The sequence below is a fragment of the Humulus lupulus genome, chromosome 2 (genome assembly GCF_963169125.1).
Source record: "Humulus lupulus chromosome 2, drHumLupu1.1, whole genome shotgun sequence".
Taxonomy (NCBI): Eukaryota; Viridiplantae; Streptophyta; class Magnoliopsida; order Rosales; family Cannabaceae; genus Humulus; species Humulus lupulus.
Window position 1 is genome coordinate 99693547 of NC_084794.1, and position 17165 is coordinate 99710711.

General features: G+C 37.8%; 1 protein-coding gene across 1 annotated transcript; it reads left to right on the forward strand.

The window, feature by feature from the left end:
• Window positions 1–9076: 9076 nt before the first annotated feature.
• Window positions 9077–16639, forward strand: LOC133818280 (heat shock 70 kDa protein 17). The gene is made up of 15 exons (XM_062251058.1): window positions 9077–9229; window positions 9508–10320; window positions 10455–10687; window positions 11838–11997; window positions 12237–12482; window positions 12604–12740; window positions 12890–13244; window positions 13362–13523; window positions 13996–14070; window positions 14165–14265; window positions 14399–14468; window positions 15271–15327; window positions 15459–15520; window positions 15824–15896; window positions 16006–16639. Exons 2-15 carry the CDS (start codon window positions 9559–9561, stop codon window positions 16210–16212), a joined length of 2700 nt encoding a protein of 899 aa, XP_062107042.1. The 5' UTR covers window positions 9077–9229; window positions 9508–9558; the 3' UTR covers window positions 16213–16639.
• The last annotated feature ends 526 nt before the right edge of the window (window positions 16640–17165 follow it).

Consider the following 17165-nt stretch of genomic DNA (forward strand, 5'->3'; position numbering starts at 1 on the left):
GAATAATTGTAATGAGCTACAACTAATGAGCTTAATTGCCCCAGCAACCCATAAATAGGGCTAGGACACACATTGTAAATGATCCGATTCCTACTTTTAGAGTGAGTCGATACGCTGCTTGAAAATCAAGAGAACTTGAGTTGTACAAGTTCTTAAGCATCCTAATACAAGTGACTCGTGGACTGGAGTTAATTAATAACCTGAACCACATAAAAATTTGTGTTCCAATCTCATTTTTTAAGCTTTTGTTTATTTATTTGTTAGCAAAAAAGCTAGTCAACACAAACACCACCTTATATTATAAATTTGAATTTAAATTTTTTACATATTTTTAAAGGTGTTCCATTGGCACATCATTTTTTCTTCTCCTCACTTGTTTATAATTTATTAACTATTTACAAACATAATCTTATGTAGGTTGACATAAACATCCTCATATAATTTTAAACTACAAACCACACTTTTTAATGCACCCACTCTTACAAATAATTATAAACATCTATAAATTTAGTAAAAAATCAAAATAAATTCTTTACAAAATATAGGTATGGATAAATAAAATACGGTAACTCATTCACTCTATAAAATAAGTTTGAAAGTAACGAAAATGTATCTTAAACATCACATGATTAAATAGGTTACTAAAAAATAACTACAATAATAATGACCAAATATTAATTAAAATAATAAGCTATCAGATAGTATCACAGTAATATGTTACTATAATGTGTGGTTGACATAGCTTTTAAAAAACACTTTTATGTATGCTTATTTAGTCTTAAAAGCTCTTTTGAGAGCTTGATTAGATTTTCTAATCAAATGAGCTTTTAGATTTGATAAGCTATTTCTTGAGAAGCTACTAGCTGGCTGCCCAGACGATACTTTGCCATGGGGGTCCATTTGCAGCCCTTAGGTCGCCAGAGGAGGCCTCATTGATTTAACCATCTCCTGCAGGACGGCGATGTTACCCTCTTGGGTGTCGATCTTCTGCTGTTGAGTGGCCACCTGCTGTTGAGTTTCTAGACTACCTTGAGAAACTAGCACCCCAAGGACTTCGTGGCATGTCATTAATTACTCATAATTGCCACGTGTCGGATGACCAAAACACGGACAACATTTGCCCCCCCAAGTCTTTACTCGTCCTTGGACAGTGGAGACTTATATTGAGGAGTAATTCAAAAAGGTCTTCGGGAGGTGACGCTTAGGCTTCCTCTGACTTCTCTGAAAAGTTCGTGCCACGTGTTGACTCCCTATTGCTGGGCCCATCAATCTGTGCAATTAATGAGAAGTCTATTCCACTACTCAAAATGTCTACTCCGTACCCTAAGTGTCTTTTCGCTCCATACCCAAGACATCGTTTCCCAAGGCCAATGATCACGATCCGTACCTTTTAGAATCTGATTGTTGGATTACTCTCGAGTGCCTACGTCATGGGTAATCCGACGGTCGGGGTGTATTTGCTTCCTGTAACGTCCTGGATAGCCAAGAACGCTACACTGTGTACTTATAAAGGTGCAGGACTTGCTAATCAATTCATTAATTTAAAAACGTGTCACTAAACATGTATGAGCTAGGGTTAAAAAGGTTTTGGTCCCAAAAGTTTCACTTTATATAATTACGCAATTTAATACATGGGATCCCAAAAAGAAGCAAAGTCTAAAAGTTGGTTTATAGAATTCCCAAAATACAGACAACCATCAGCCATACTAAGGCAAAATAGACATTTCTGGTTCTCGCGTCCCTGCCTAAACCCCAACCATGATGGCTGAGCAGCTGGTCATGTACATTCAGCTCGCAGAGCTCTCCAAGTCAGGGCTGATCAAGCTTGCCCTTGCCTTTACCTGCACCACGTAGCACCCGTGAGCCAAGGCCCAGCAAGAAAACATAACGTGCAACACAAACAACAATAACAGAAAGTCAATTCTTTAAGCATGATCAACCATTAGATAATCAACATTAACTAATCAGCATATACTCAGAATCAAGGTTGCAACTAATCATAGATAACATTCAAGTCTCATAATAATCAGGTCACATAATAATCAGGGCCGACAACTTAGGCCGCACCCTCTGTTTTCCCCACTGACTCTGGCCCGCTTAAACCGAGCTCAGTGCATATTAAGTTATCCTCGGCTACTAGTGGCCAAGCTGCGCCCTGTGCGCTACCCTTGGCACTCTTAGGCCGTTGGTTCACTGTTTAGTTTACATGGCATAATACCATCCTTTCAAGCATACACATTAGGGAACCCTTAGTCCCATTACAGATATACAACCAGGTGTAGTTTTCTTACCTTTAACTTCTTCGTTCACTAATTACGAGTGACGTCCCTCGAGCACGATCCGCTTCCCGAGCCCTAGCTTTAACACCTAATCACAACCAAGGTATTGGATTCCATTAATATTCAAATAAAGGTTTTCGGGTACAAAACTAGCTTTCGGGGAATTTAATTCCACCAAGCACGGTGGGGAAATCGATCCCGAGCACCCTAGACTACATTCCCATGCCTAAAATCCCCAAATGTTCAAGTATGCACCTAAGGGTTGCGGCCCTTGAAACCTAGTTGCGGCCCTGCCCTAAAACAGAGCCAAGGCCATCCCTGGAAGCAGACACACGTCGCGGCCCTCCCCTTGGGCGTCGCGGCGCTTCCCTTTGGGCGAGCCTCCCTGGCTCCTTTGCATCCAAGGGCCGCAACGCTCTAGAACAGAGCTGCGGCCCTTCCCTTCGTGCCCAGAAAATCCACCATTTCCAACATCTAAACCTCATCCAAAACCATCCCAAAGCTCCCTAATTCAAAACCCATCAATCACAAAACTTTTAACATGACTCTAACAACATAACTCAACATAAATCCAGCCTAAAAACCTACTATAATCTCATTTTTAATTTCTGAAACTCAAGAACTTAAAACACCAAAACCAGTCATCTAAAACTAGAATTTAAACTTCCAAATCACAAATTGGAGCTTACCTTTTCTGCTGAACCACTTCCTTGACAAATTCCTAAGCTGAAACCCAAGCTCTCAGCTTCAATTCAGCCCTTAAACAACAAAATCATAAATACCTTAATACTCAGCCAAAAACTCAGAATTCTAACCCCAAAAACACAATTCAATTCTCACCTTAGCCTTGGTTGAGTGTTCCTTGGATAATTCTTGAGCTAATCTTTCAAATCCCTATTTCAATCCTCTGAATTCCTAGCTCAATTCCTTAAATTTTTAGTGTTTTGTGTTTTTTTCCTTGAGAGAGAGAGAGAAAGAATAAGTCGGTCTATTTTTTTTTGTTCCACTATCATCTGCTTTTGGCTAAGTCTAACCTTGGTTACTAAGGTCAAACCCCGAGGCTCGGGGTGCCGGAAACGTCCCCGAGGGCAAAACGGTAAAATTCCCCAATATTCCCGCCTAGACTTCCTAACCTCAAATATATCTCCATATATTAATTTTCATAACCCGATAGTCTAAATAACTACCTGATACCTAAAATACCCCTGACTTATCCAAAGTCAAATATTAAGCCCCGTTGTGACTTTTCCCGCTATCTAGCTCCCTAGGATCGCCTCAAGTCGTATTCTGCAAACCTGCCCACATAATAATGTGGTTATCATAAATACTATATGTTAGGAAAAATAATATTGCCTCAATGGAAATGGTAAGATAATGTTACAACTCTATGCAAAATATTACAATGGACAAGATTGATTAAATAAAGTGTTACAACTCTATAACTGAAAATACATATAAAACAAAGGAAATGAAGAAGATGATGAAGAAGAAAAGAATAGTAAAGTACAACTCAAAACAAAAGTTACAAATAAAATAAAGTGTTCGGACCAAATGAAGAGATTACAACTCTTAAACAAAATATACAAGTAAATAAAACAAGAGAATAAGAAAAAGAACAATAGAATAAAAGGAAGAACATAAACCACAAACAAACTCTCACTTACACAACCTAAGTGAAGAGGATTGGGGATCACCAACTTGAACAAGGTTTAAAACCTTTGTCCAAAAGCTTATTTCCCCCTAACTCAAGCACTAAGGGATCTCTCTCAGATTTTGGAAATGCTTTCTGGAATAATCAAGCCTCAAGGTGTTTCTAGCCAAGTGCTCTAGTGGATAGAAATGGTGTGTCTTACAAGTGAGCATTAGGCTCCTATTTATAGAGTTTAGAGAAACCCTTTGAATTTCAAATTCCACCAACCCCATGGCTGTTAACAATGATTAATTGGGTGTTTTATGGAATTAAAATAGAGAATTGGGAGTTACTAAGCTGTTGGAATCGTTCAAAGTTGGATAAAAAACTAAAATTATAGAAGCTGTCAGGCATTAGGGCCACGGCGCTAGTTCCAGGCGCCGCGGCCCTCAGTCAATTTCAGCAACACATTTTTCAGTTTTTTTCCAAAACGTTCCAATTTATTCCCACTTGATTTTGTAACTTCCATACACAATATGGGAGTTAAAATCACATCTCTATCAGCCATTTCTCATATGGCTTTAAGAAATTCATCTCAATATTGTGTAACAACAAATCTACACAATAATGGATGATATTTAGGAGTTACAAATTTGTGATGAATTTGTAACACCAAATATGTTACATGTTTGGATATTTCACATATATCCAAATAATGTAACTCTCTATTATATGTTACAATATGTGACACTCTATGTCACATTTATTTAATCTAAAACATTATATTATAAAATAATATAATATTACATTATATTATAAAATAATATAACACTATATATATCACATTTACATTCATATAATCATACGAGCATTTTTTTAATCATATAATTATGCATTTAAATCAATAAACTCATTCAAATCACTTATAGCTCAATTATGCCCTCCCGGAACACTAATCAAGGCCCTTAAGCCTTATTAGCAAATTTGGGGTCGTTACACTTCCCCTCCAAGTTCTGAGTATAAAACTCGATAACTGCCTTTAAGCAAACACTTTTACCATTCAAAAATCGAAAGCCCCAACACTCTATCTTCTTCCCTAAACTTCCCAATCCTTCAACCGTTCCAGAGTTTCTTTTGCAAGTCTAGATGATTGGCGAGAGTCGTCGTACTTTTGGGCTTCTTCAGAGTCCGAACCGTTTAAGCACTTACCGACACTATATCTCGAGTAAGTATTTACTGGTTTCGTGTTTGCATTGGGTTTAATTTGGGACTTTAGATGCATGCTTAGGAATGGGCTTTTGTGGTATTTTGAGGGGAAGTTTTGACCCTTTACAAGTCGTATTAGGTGCATTTTGGTGTTAGGAGTCGCCAAGATGACCTATTGCCCACCTTGGGTAACTTTTACCTTTTTGGACACTCGACCGAAATCTAGAAAATCCCCAGATTCCGGTAGTGTTCATAAGTTCCGATGGTGTTCTTTGGTGCTAATTTTTCAGTTTCGAGGACATCCCAAGCCTTTAGAAATTCTTTCTTCTCCTCCCTAAGCAGTAGTCTTAGGGATTCTCGCTTTGACCCACCTTTCTCCGGGACAAGGTGCTAACTGCTTGGTTTGTTGTTTCAGATGTCCAAGGAGCTCCACCAATTACATAAACAAGGATTTTACGCCTTTGACACCGAGATCCTCCAAAGGACTCGAGAAGCGAGGCAACACCCCGAGAAGGGGAAACAAGTGGCTGGTAGAAATCAAGCCCTCGTAGTACGAGAGAGCTTTGACCCAGTGGAGACGAGACCCCTTCGAGCAGGCCTATCAGAGGAAAAGGCTAATGCAGGCCCGACGCCGTTGGACAACACATACACTGCTACTGGGTTTGAGGCAGAGGACATCCCCAGCAAGCTACGACACTGAGGTGCCTTGGAGAAGATTCTCGACCACTACGTGGTGGATGCTCGTGAGATGCTAGTGCGCTTGTCCCGGGAGGACGAGAGGGTGCACGAGAGGAATCATGGGCTCGGGCCCTAGAGTGCCTCCCATCTCCAGGCTGGTGCAACACTGCCATTACACCAATACTATGTCGACTTCCTCAAGTTCGTCGGCATCACTCCCTTCCAGTTGTTCCCGAATGGATATCGGGTACTGGTTGGACTCTAAGTTTTGTACAAGAGGCAGAACTGGCCCACCTCGTCCCCCGCTGAAATATTATACGTCTACAACTTTCGACAGTGTTCAAAGAAGGGGGAAAATGGCGGGTACTACACCCTGATGAATCACACAATTCCCGAGAGAAGGTACAAAGCTCCGAGTGGCTACGAGAATTATGCTCGGAACTACAAGGATCAATTCTTTTGGGCGAATGGGTTCCCAAAGAGGACCAATCCCACCCTACTCTTAGAATTTGCTATAGTTGGTAAGCACCTTTGTCCTCGCATGATTTCGTCCGATAGTATTCGGCTCATAATTGATCCTTGATCTTAAAAACATCTCTTACCAGGTCCCTATTGTCACACACCTTTCGTTGACTCCTTTGACGAAAAACTTAGGGCGATGAACACCCTTCGTGACGAGGAGTTGGAACTCCCCTTCCTCGTCACCGATGCCCATCTTCGACAGTATGGGCTACTGCAGGCAGGGCAGAGCATAAGCCTGGTGGTCCTTACCAAATTTCAGGACTCGAAGCAATCTCGGCAGGTGGCGAGGCTCTACATGGACTATGTGCGCAATTTCAATACACGCAGCACCTTCATGAGGAGCATGCAGAGAGCATCCTCGCCATCAAGGCAGCCACGGAGGCAAAGGAAGACGAAGAGCTCAAGGCAGAGCTCGAGGCGGGGATTGAGTCGTCATCCATGCCTCAAGCTAAATCCCCAATTGTCCTTCATTATGCTAAGCATGTAGGGGAGGGAACTAGTCTCGACCATTCGTCATTTTCTCCCTTGCTTCTTGAGTGCGGCCAAGTCTCAGGGTCTCGTTGGTCCGAGGACGAGTATCAAGACTATCAGGACCTCATCGATGTGTTCCTCTGCAATCCGAGGAGGAGGAGGCATCCCCAAGATTTCGTGCCTCTTGGCGAGATGACGACCATGCATGCCATGTGGTTTTGTTAGTACGAGACAATTCTGACGCAGAAGATGGGTCGACTCATCCGCGAATTCTCCCATTCTGTCCTCCACTATGAGGAGCCTGATCGCGGTGAGGCTCCCAAGGAGATTTATACTTAGTCTCGCACACATTTTTACTTGTTTTTGGTTTTCCTTCCCTTCCGAGTGACTAATCAGTTTGTTTCCTTTGTGCAGAAAGCATGGGCCTGTCTGAACTGGTCAGGTCGAAGTGTTAGAGGGTGTCGGGACCTTCTCAGATATATCTCCTGAAGACACCAACCACGGTGCCCACACCCCCAGCCACTGCAGCTCTAGCCCCAGTTATCCAAGCATCTTCTGCGGCTGCTCCACGAGTCCTCACCCCGAGCACGACGGTTCTCGACTAGGTCATTGACCTTGAGGCTTCCTCCCCTCAAGATGGGGGACTCTTTGGGAAAAGTAAGGAAATCCCTTCCAACGTGTCCGACTCCCCTCCAGTCAAGGTACCTTGGTTGATAGTCTTCCTGGAACACTATGACGGGGAGGAATTGGATGCGCACAGGCAGATTGTTGAGTACTACAATGCCTGCATTGATGAAGGCAATGAGGACTTTAAACTCCTTGCTGAGTTTCTGCACGAGGGCTGGCCGAAGGATCCCGTTGTTCCTCCTTGCCACGAGGAGTTGGAGCATTTCCTTGCAGGGAGATTAGGAGATAAGGATGTGCTGCTTGGCGCGAAGATTCTTCAAGGGTTAGCGGGGTCCCTCTGCGAGATGCCTGCTAGCAGCTTCGCCCGTTGTGGTAGCGATAACGAGGTTTTGGTAATAGCCACCAACCGTCATTCTTCCTTGAGGGTAAGTCTCCTAATGTTTACCTCAATTCAATGTTTATTTCTCGATCTTTTTGGCTGATTTGATACTCTGATTTGACAGATTGTGGTCCTCAACCAATAGCTTGGAGACATCGTGCTGAGGTGGTCTTTTGAACTGAAGAAGGCTCGGGAGGAGCTGGCCCAGGCTCAGGAAGAATTGCCTCAGCTCTAGGAGACTATGGTCCCCTTGGAGGAACACTCACAGCTCCAGATAGAAGTGGAGGACATGAGGGCCCGTGTCTGCAAGGTGGAGGAACTACTGGCCATTCTTTGTGTGTATATTTCTGGGGGTAACTGGTTACCTTCACGTTCTACTGTGTGTGTATATTTCTAGGTTCTTTATGGTAACTGGTTACCTATGTTACTAAAATCATAGTTACTTATTCTTCCTTTTTTTTCTTTCAAATTTGATGTTTCTTTTCATATTTAATATGAATAACCCATCACCTCTCTTATGGTAACTAGTTACCCCTCTTGTGACAGAAAGTTAATCCTCTCAGGATAACTGGTTACCCCTTCTGGTACATGTTATTTAATCTAGCTCTAGGATTTTTTTACATAACTACCAAAGATCAATCAAGTAACTAGTTATTTTACCCAAGATTTGAAAAAAAAAACGTACAATCTAAAAAAAAAAGAAAAAATGTTTATAATAAATAAAAAATAATTTTAAACACAATTCATATTACAAAAAAAATTTCAAAACAACTAAAGAAAAATTTAATATAAAATTAGTAATATAAAAAAAAGAAATAAGCCAAAAAAATAATAATCAAATTACAAACATACTCTTCCAAATTAATAAAACTTGAGTGAGAGTAAAATTATGGCATAAACTAACTTTTATAAAAAAATATTAGAAAATAAATCCATAAAAATAAAATTCTTAAAAAAAATCATAAATTAAATTTTTTTTTTTTTGAATAAAAGCCATATTTTTACACACCCAGTTCAAAATCTCATATAAATGTAATTTCTTCGCTTCATATTGTGTGCATTTTGAAGCCCAATTCTCATCACACCCAGCCCAGTTAAGTTTCTAACTCGTAGTTCTGAAGTGAAGATCACACGGTCTCAGACACAAGGGACCCGACAGCGTGAGCACAACACCACAGAGCGTCTCAGTGGTTACCACGTGTACCTAATGCCATCTGTGGTTCTCTTATTGGTTCCAACTGCAATAGTAATTTCCACGTCAGCATCCCCGTCATTAACGTATATAAGAGAACTCTATTTTCTGGAGCATGTGTGACTGTGCGTGTTTCGGAGAAACTTTTTTATTTTCTGTTTCCCTCTTGTTACGTTTTCCAGTCAACCAAACAGAAAAAATAATCTTGATACGGGCTTCTGGAAAATGCGATCTGAAAATTACTGGTCAGTCTCCATCGTTTGATTCCATTTTTCTTTTAGCTTCATCACGAAATGAAGCATTGGTGAAGCTAATTCCATGGTCATGTTATAGTCCTTAGGCAAATGAAACTCGACTTTTGAATTTCAACGCTTTATATTGAAGTTTTGCTAATTTGAATTCATATTTTCTTGTTAATCATGGCTAAAATGTATAATTAGTGAAAGTGTTGAATTAATCTTTGTTGATGAAATAGTTTGCGGAACTCTAATTAGTGTTCTTTTCTTGTTTTTGTGATGTACAGAGACCAGAGACGACGATTGAAGTTTTCTTAGGGTTTCTAACGTAATTTAGGATGGCTTCGATCTTGTTTAAGCTAGGATTATTCTTATGCGTCTTTTGCCTTGCTTTGTCTCCCTCCCAATCCGCAGTTTTAAGCATAGATCTAGGTTCAGAATGGGTGAAAGTTGCGGTTGTGAATCTGAAACCTGGACAGAGCCCAATTTCTATCGCAATCAATGAGATGTCGAAGCGGAAGTCTCCGGCCATTGTGGCATTCCAATCTGGGGATCGTCTTCTAGGTGAAGAAGCCGCAGGGCTAGTCGCCCGGTATCCTGATAAAGTCTTTTCCCAAATTAGGGACTTGATTGGGAAACCTTTTAGCCATACGAAGGCGGCTATAGATTCATTATACTTACCATTTGATATTAAGGAAGACTCCAGGGGAACTGCGAGTTTCAAAATTGATGACAATGTTGGTAGTTTCTCTGTTGAGGAATTAGTGGCAATGGTTTTGAGTTATGCTGCTAATTTAGCAGAGTTTCATGCGAAAGTTCCTGTAAAGGATGCTGTAATTACAGTGCCACCATATTTTGGCCAAGCCGAGCGAAAAGGGTTGGTTCAGGCAGCTCAGTTGGCTGGGATTAATGTTCTTTCATTGTTAAATGAGCATTCTGGTGCTGCTTTGCAGTATGGAATTGACAAAGATTTCTCAAACGAATCGAGACATGTTATTTTCTATGATATGGGATCAAGCAGTACTTATGCAGCCCTTGTGTATTTCTCAGCGTACAAGTCCAAAGAGTTTGGGAAAACTGTCTCGGTTAACCAGTTTCAGGTAAGGTTTCTACTTAATTTGACCTTTTGTAGGTATTTTTCGTTGGCTGATATGTATATTTTTCTACTTATTGTTTAGCTGTTTTACTTGGTCTTTAACTTCTAGCACCTACTAAGCTCACAGCATCTGTGCAGGTCAAAGATGTCAGATGGAATCCAGAACTTGGCGGTCAAAATATGGAGTTAAGATTGGTTGAATACTTTGCAGATGAGTTTAATAAACAGGTTGGCAATGGAGTTGACGTGAGGAAGTTTCCCAAGGCAATGGCTAAACTGAAGAAGCAGGTCAAACGAACAAAGGAAATTCTAAGTGCTAACACGATGGCACCAATATCAGTAGAATCACTCTATGATGATCGAGACTTCAGGTTTGGAATTTGAAACCTGATAATATAATATTGAAAAGTTTCAAATTATTGGTAACAGATTAGTTTCTAATTAGCAGATAAGATCGGTAGAGTGAGAAGTGATTTAGGTGTAGTTTTTTTATTTATTTTATATCTCTTAATCATGTACCATCCCAAGGAGGAATTCATCTAAAGAACGTGTGTGAGAATAATTGTGTAAAATTATCTAATACACAGGGCTTTTAGATTAGAATTTGAGCATTTTTTGTTGATTATTGCCATAGAGGTTATAAATGCAACGTTCTTAGAGTATTATATATGTATCTTTCTTTATCTATCATGCATCATACTGATGACTTTATCTTATAGTTTGACTCCATTTTATGTTGCTAACAATACAAAACTCACTTGAATGTTATTAAAATGAAATAGCTCAAACCTTATTTCTTATCATGATTAGAGATCATTTATTGAAGTGCTTTTCTTTCTGCAGGAATGATGAAAATAAGAAAAAAAAAGAAGAAACGAATCAAGTAAAAATAAGATTGTAGTTTGTTGACTAAAAGCTGTAACTTTTATTTCTTGATTTGGTAGAATTTGTGAACATTTTCCGCATCATATCTTAGTTTGTTCTGTGACAAAGATTTATCAAGTTGGCGAAGTAAATTTTCTAATTTCTTGTTGCAACCTATTTTTATTGGCCAACTATATCATTTTATAATAGGAATATACCATTTTAGTAATTTATTATTTGTCTTAGAACTAACTTAGTATCATGTTGTTTAATTAATACTATTTCGATACGTTGTATATTGTAAATCAGTTCAAAATTGTAAGTTTTCACTACTTTTGGTTAATATTTTTTTTATTGACAAATAGTTTACAAATATGTTTAAAAAAATTTCATTTAAATTCTTTGTAGATTTAAAACATATTTATAAATTTTTGATAAAAAATATTTACCAAATTTAGTGAAAAAGTACAATTTTGAATTGGTTTACAATAACAGAGTACTAAGATGGTTCCAAGAGAAACAATAGGGTACTAAAATAGTATAGCCCATTTTATAATCTATCAACTTGCATTTGTAACCATATATAAATTGTTGGTAAAGAAATAAGGTGAATGCGATTTATATTCTTATCTGAGATTTATATATATTTTTTTTCAGGAGCACCGTATCTCGTGAGAAGTTTGAAGAGCTCTGTCAGGATCTGTGGGAACAATCTCTTATCCCTGTGAAAGATGTTCTTAAGCATTCTGGTCTAACTGTTGATGAGATATATGCAGTGGAGTTGATAGGAGGTGCTACAAGAGTGCCAAAATTGCAGGTTGGTCTTCTTCCTCTTGCATCTATATGTGCAAGAAAAGCTCCTTGGTTTCAATTCTGTATGCATAAAATTATTTTTCCGTTCAATGATTGTTTAGGCTTTTTTTTTGTCATGTTGCATGTTGCTACATACTGATTTTTGAAGTAGGTAGATGACATCATTTGGTAAAAGAATGATCTTTCATTTGGTAGATATAAGAAGAATGACTGGGAAACGATTTTTTTTTTCTTTCGTAACAGGCCAAGCTTCAGGATTTTCTTGGAAGGAAAGACTTGGATAGACATCTTGATGCCGATGAAGCTATAGTTCTGGGTGCAGCACTGCATGCTGCAAATTTAAGTGATGGAATCAAGTTGAATCGCAAGCTTGGGATGGTTGATGGTTCTCCCTACGAGTTTGTAGTTGAGTTAGATGGCCCTGGGCTTTTGAAAGATGAAAGTACTAGACAATTACTGGTACAGAGAATGAAAAAAATACCCAGCAAGGTAATAGATTGCAACACATAGAAACTGTGAGAGGTAGACATAGAACAGGTGTTAGATACTGGTTTAATTATGTCATTCTTATCAATTTTACTAATTATGTACTTGTTTCTGCATACTGTAGATGTTCAGATCCATTGTTCATGACAAAGATTTTGAAGTTTCACTCGCTTATGGGAGTGAAAGTCTTCTACCACCTGGAGTGACCTCTCCAATTGTTGCTCAGTATGATCTGTCTGGTCTGACAGATGCTAATGAAAAGTAATATTATTATACATCCTTTATTTTATTTGTGGATCATGATTCTATTCTACCTTGTTGATATTAAGCATACTGTAACCACATTATCATGTGAGCATCAGATATACACTAATATGGTTTTTATGTGTATATCTACTTATTTAACTTAGGTATGCTTCTCGGAATTTGTCATCCCCCATTAAGGCAAATCTGCATTTCTCTCTGAGTAGAAGTGGAATTTTGTCTTTGGATCGGGCAGATGCTGTTATTGAAATAACTGAGTGGGTAGAAGTTCCTAAGAAGAATGTGACAGTTGAGAACTCAACTATTGCTTCTGCCAACATATCTCTTGAAGTTGGTGCTAAAAACACTTCAGAAGAAAGCAGTGCCAATTCACATGATGATGCAGGCACTAATAATGCAGGCACTAATAATGCTTCAACAAACTCTGGTGAAGAACAGAGTGCTACAGATACTGGTACTGAAAAAAAGCTAAAAAAGAGAACTTTCAGGATTCCATTGAAGGTACAAATAAATTGATCAGCCAATTGAAGTTTTATTCATTCTTCAAATTGGCATTTGATCTTTTCATTTTGCAGTCTTGTTTCTCTTCTTGTTGATTTTTACTTTCATGACATATAGATTATTGAGAAGACAGTGGGTCCTGCAATGTCTCTTTCAAAAGCTTCCTTTGCTGAAGCTAAAAGTAAACTAGAAGCATTAGAGAAAAAGGATGCAGAGCGAAGAAAAACTGCAGAGTTGAAAAATAATTTGGAAGCATACATATACAATACAAAAGACAAGGTAGGAATTCTGGAGTTTCTTAACCTTTTTATGTTTTGTTATTGTGGCACATCCTCACATTTCCCTTCCCTTAGCATCCATCTTGAGACATATATTAGAGGGGTTGTTCATTGTTGTTGATTTGATGTTATCATGTGTTTTTTTTTCATAGTAATTTTCTTTTGGAATTTCCCTTTTTTCTCACACTTTTGGTGTATATTTTTAAATTGGCTAAGGTGCTTCCAACTTTACATAGGCCACTTATGATGTTAGCTCGTTTGCAGATTCTGGTTGTTTATTTAGTAATCTGTATCTCTTTTGCATTGAACCCTTTTCCCCCTCTACCAGCTGCATACCAGCCTCCTGCTCGAGGCCTTTTTAAAAATTTATTTAGTAATCTGTTGTTTGAAGAATGAAGTGATTTTTAAGGTAGACAATTTGCTCATTTGTGCACTCTCTAATGGACTTTTTCTTGTATTTTTTTTGGCATCAGCTTGAAACATCCGAGGAGGTTCAAAAGATTTCTACTGATGATGAGCGTAAATCTTTCGTTGAAAAGCTTGATGAGGTTAGCCTTCGTTTTTGGACAGCTAAGCCATTTAACTCAGACCGCTGTCTTTTATTTTAATTCTTTTTAATCAAGGCACAAAAAAATTTCTCAGGTTCAAGAGTGGCTATATATGGATGGTGAAGATGCTTCTGCCAAAGAGTTTCAGGAACACCTTGATATGTTAAAAGCTATTGGCGATCCAATGTTTTTCAGGTATGTTCTATTTTGATTTGCTGACTTGGCATAAACTTTCTTTGGAGTGAATTTTTCATATGTGATTTTGAAATCACTTGAGAGCTAGACTGAGGATGCATTACTGAAGGTTGATTGAGTTTTTTCCTTGTAGATTGAAAGAGCTTACAGCCCGGCCAGAAGCTGTTAAACATGCAAGAAGTTACCTTGTCGAGCTGCAGCAGGTCATTCAAACACTTTTATGATGAGTACTAATCTTTATTATGTTAAGTTTGTGTGTGTATGCATGCATATTCGTTGTGGTGCGATTTGTGAGAAATAATGTTTGGGAAGAAGCATTGATTGTTCAAATCTTTAGCTTGTCATTAGGAAGTAATTGACTAATTGGTTATATTGGGAATGCAAATTTTCCATTTGTGTGTTGAGAGGCCAGTTCAATTTCTTCAAGTTCCTTTCTTCTTTTAGTAACCCCTTTGTTTATTATAGCATGAACAATAAACAAATTTGACAAGACTTTCGGCTCTGGGGCCAATGGACACCATTAACCTATCAAGGGACAAATATTATGCTGTTATATTGCTTTGTACAAACCATTTCAGAGTCCAACTTTTGCAGTCTTTAATTAATATTCATATCAAAATTATTAAGGGCCAGGTTCTGATTCAAAATTCTAGTAGTGTGTTTGTTCTTGGTTCAAGAGATTTGGGTGCAAATTATTAAGATTACGGCTCCTTTATATTACAAGTGTGAAGAATGCAAGTATTATACACTTCTCATTATTATGATAAGTTGGTCAAGCCTTCAATATTTCCATATGGATTATTCCGTTGATAAGCATCTTGTTTCACTTTAGAAGTTTCATTCTCTGTTTGCTGCACCTAGAGAAAGACCAAATATACATTGCATATGTTGAAAGCCAACGTTAAATTTACATTTGCTACACTAGGTGTTGTAGTATAAGTTTATGGATTTCGACTGTTGCTATGTTGTACTGATCCTCCCCATGCAATTTCTGTTTGTTCACAGATTGTGCACAAGTGGGAGACTAACAAATCTTGGCTTCCTAAAGAGAAAATTGATGAGGTGCTGAATCATACTCTGGCAGCCTGGGTGTTTATAATCTCTTGTTTTATGAATAAACTGTAGTTGCATTGTGACTCTTAAGAATGCCAGAAATTAGTTTTTTATATGACTTAATATTGAGGGATTTTCAGGTGTTAAGTGAGGCTGAAAAGTTGAAGACTTGGTTGGATGAAAAGGAAGCTGAGCAAATGAAGTAAGTTATTTTACTCTATTATCTTTCTCGATCTGTTAAATATAATTTTGTAATTTGCAGGTGAATGTGTGCCAATGTAAACTATGTAGGTAAATTGTAATTTATTTACTTAGTTTTGGTTCAGATCATGCCCAATTCATGAAATAATTAATGTGAGATGATGTAATTGCAGTTAGTGTTACGTAGACCAGTTGTTATTTGTAGCTGGATTTTGTTGTCTGTTTATTTGATATTAATAAGATGGCATGGGGATGGGGTAGAAAACCCTATTGTTGACTTACATTTTTTTCTTCCCTTTTGAAGGACTACTGCATTTAGCAAGCCGGCATTCACTTCTGAAGAAGTTTATTTGGAGGTGTACGATGTGCAAGACAAGGTACTACTGCAATTCTTCGGTTAATAAAATGTGCAGCTTTACAATGTGCGTGCCTTTGTTTTGTATGTTTGTGATATTCTCATTTATATGTGCTTGGTCTTTTGCTCAGGTTGCCAGTGTTAATAGAATTCCAAAGCCAAAGCCTAAGATCCAGAAACCTGCTAAGATCGAAACAGATAACAACGAGGAAGAAGCTAAGACTTCGAACACAACTTCTGAAGAGAAATCTACTCAAAGTAACGAATCAGCATCAGAATCGGAGGGATCTGAAGATGAAAATGTTGACACTGAACCCAAGTCTCATGATGAGTTATGATCTGACTGAACTACCCTTTTACGTTTGAGTTGAGCATCTGCCTTTCCAAATAGTAGTGGTTGATTGACACTGGTAGAGATTGTGGAGGAGATGAATGCTCTGCACATGCAGATGAGTAACAGAGAGTGGACCATACCTTTATTTTAAAGTAAGTTAAAAAAAAAAGAAAAGAAATAGTTGCTATAAGGACTTTTTATCCGTGTTAGTTATATGCTATATACATAGTTAAGAGGCAACATGCAGCTATTTGCCATTTAGCCTCTCCCTGGAAATTTTGGTTACTGTTATTTTTTCAGAATACAATCTGATCATAGGGATTTTTGCCTCCAGACTCTAATTATATTTATTTGGATAGTTGTAAAGTACACTCAAAAGGAGTTTCCTCTTCAGGCTCGGTCTATTTTTTAAATTTATCTCTTTTTACCTATCATGTGTGTGATAATAGATTGTTTTTTTTTGTTAGGAATAACTTTATTTTTATTCAAAATGAAAATGGTAGAGTACAAATTGGAGGATGTATCTTCTCCAACCAACAAAACTCATTGTTTCGGAATAATTAATATTTGGTTAAATTTGATAATTGAATTATTGTTCAAAGCCAAAAACAAATGAAGATGAGTCGCAAAAAACTTCAGCAAGCAGAAGAAACATCCAACAAGCATCGTGTTTGAAAAACTTTTAACACTTCGAAAAAACAAGTGCTTTTTCTTGAAAAGTTGATAAGACACCTGTATCATAAACCAAATAAAAATAAATAATTTCTTAAAAAAGTAAATAAATAATATATATTTTTTAAATTAGAAAATTTAACCAAATGACTTTTTATTTAGTTTGACCCAAAATAAAATTATAGAAATAAAGTTAAAATAGAAAAGCTTTTGCATTTTAGGGTATCTAACTTGGTTAGACCCATTAATTTTGGTTAAAAAATTAAAAAAATTGTGACACAAATA

Bases quoted from the DNA above. Each gene is read 5' to 3' on its own strand.
- LOC133818280 (XM_062251058.1), top strand. From the start codon at position 9,559: ATGGCTTCGATCTTGTTTAAGCTAGGATTATTCTTATGCGTCTTTTGC. The intron at 14,071-14,164 runs GTTAGCCTTCGT...AAAATTTCTCAG, and splicing joins TCGTTGAAAAGCTTGATGAG to GTTCAAGAGTGGCTATATAT. The intron at 15,521-15,823 runs GTAAGTTATTTT...TCCCTTTTGAAG, and splicing joins AAGGAAGCTGAGCAAATGAA to GACTACTGCATTTAGCAAGC.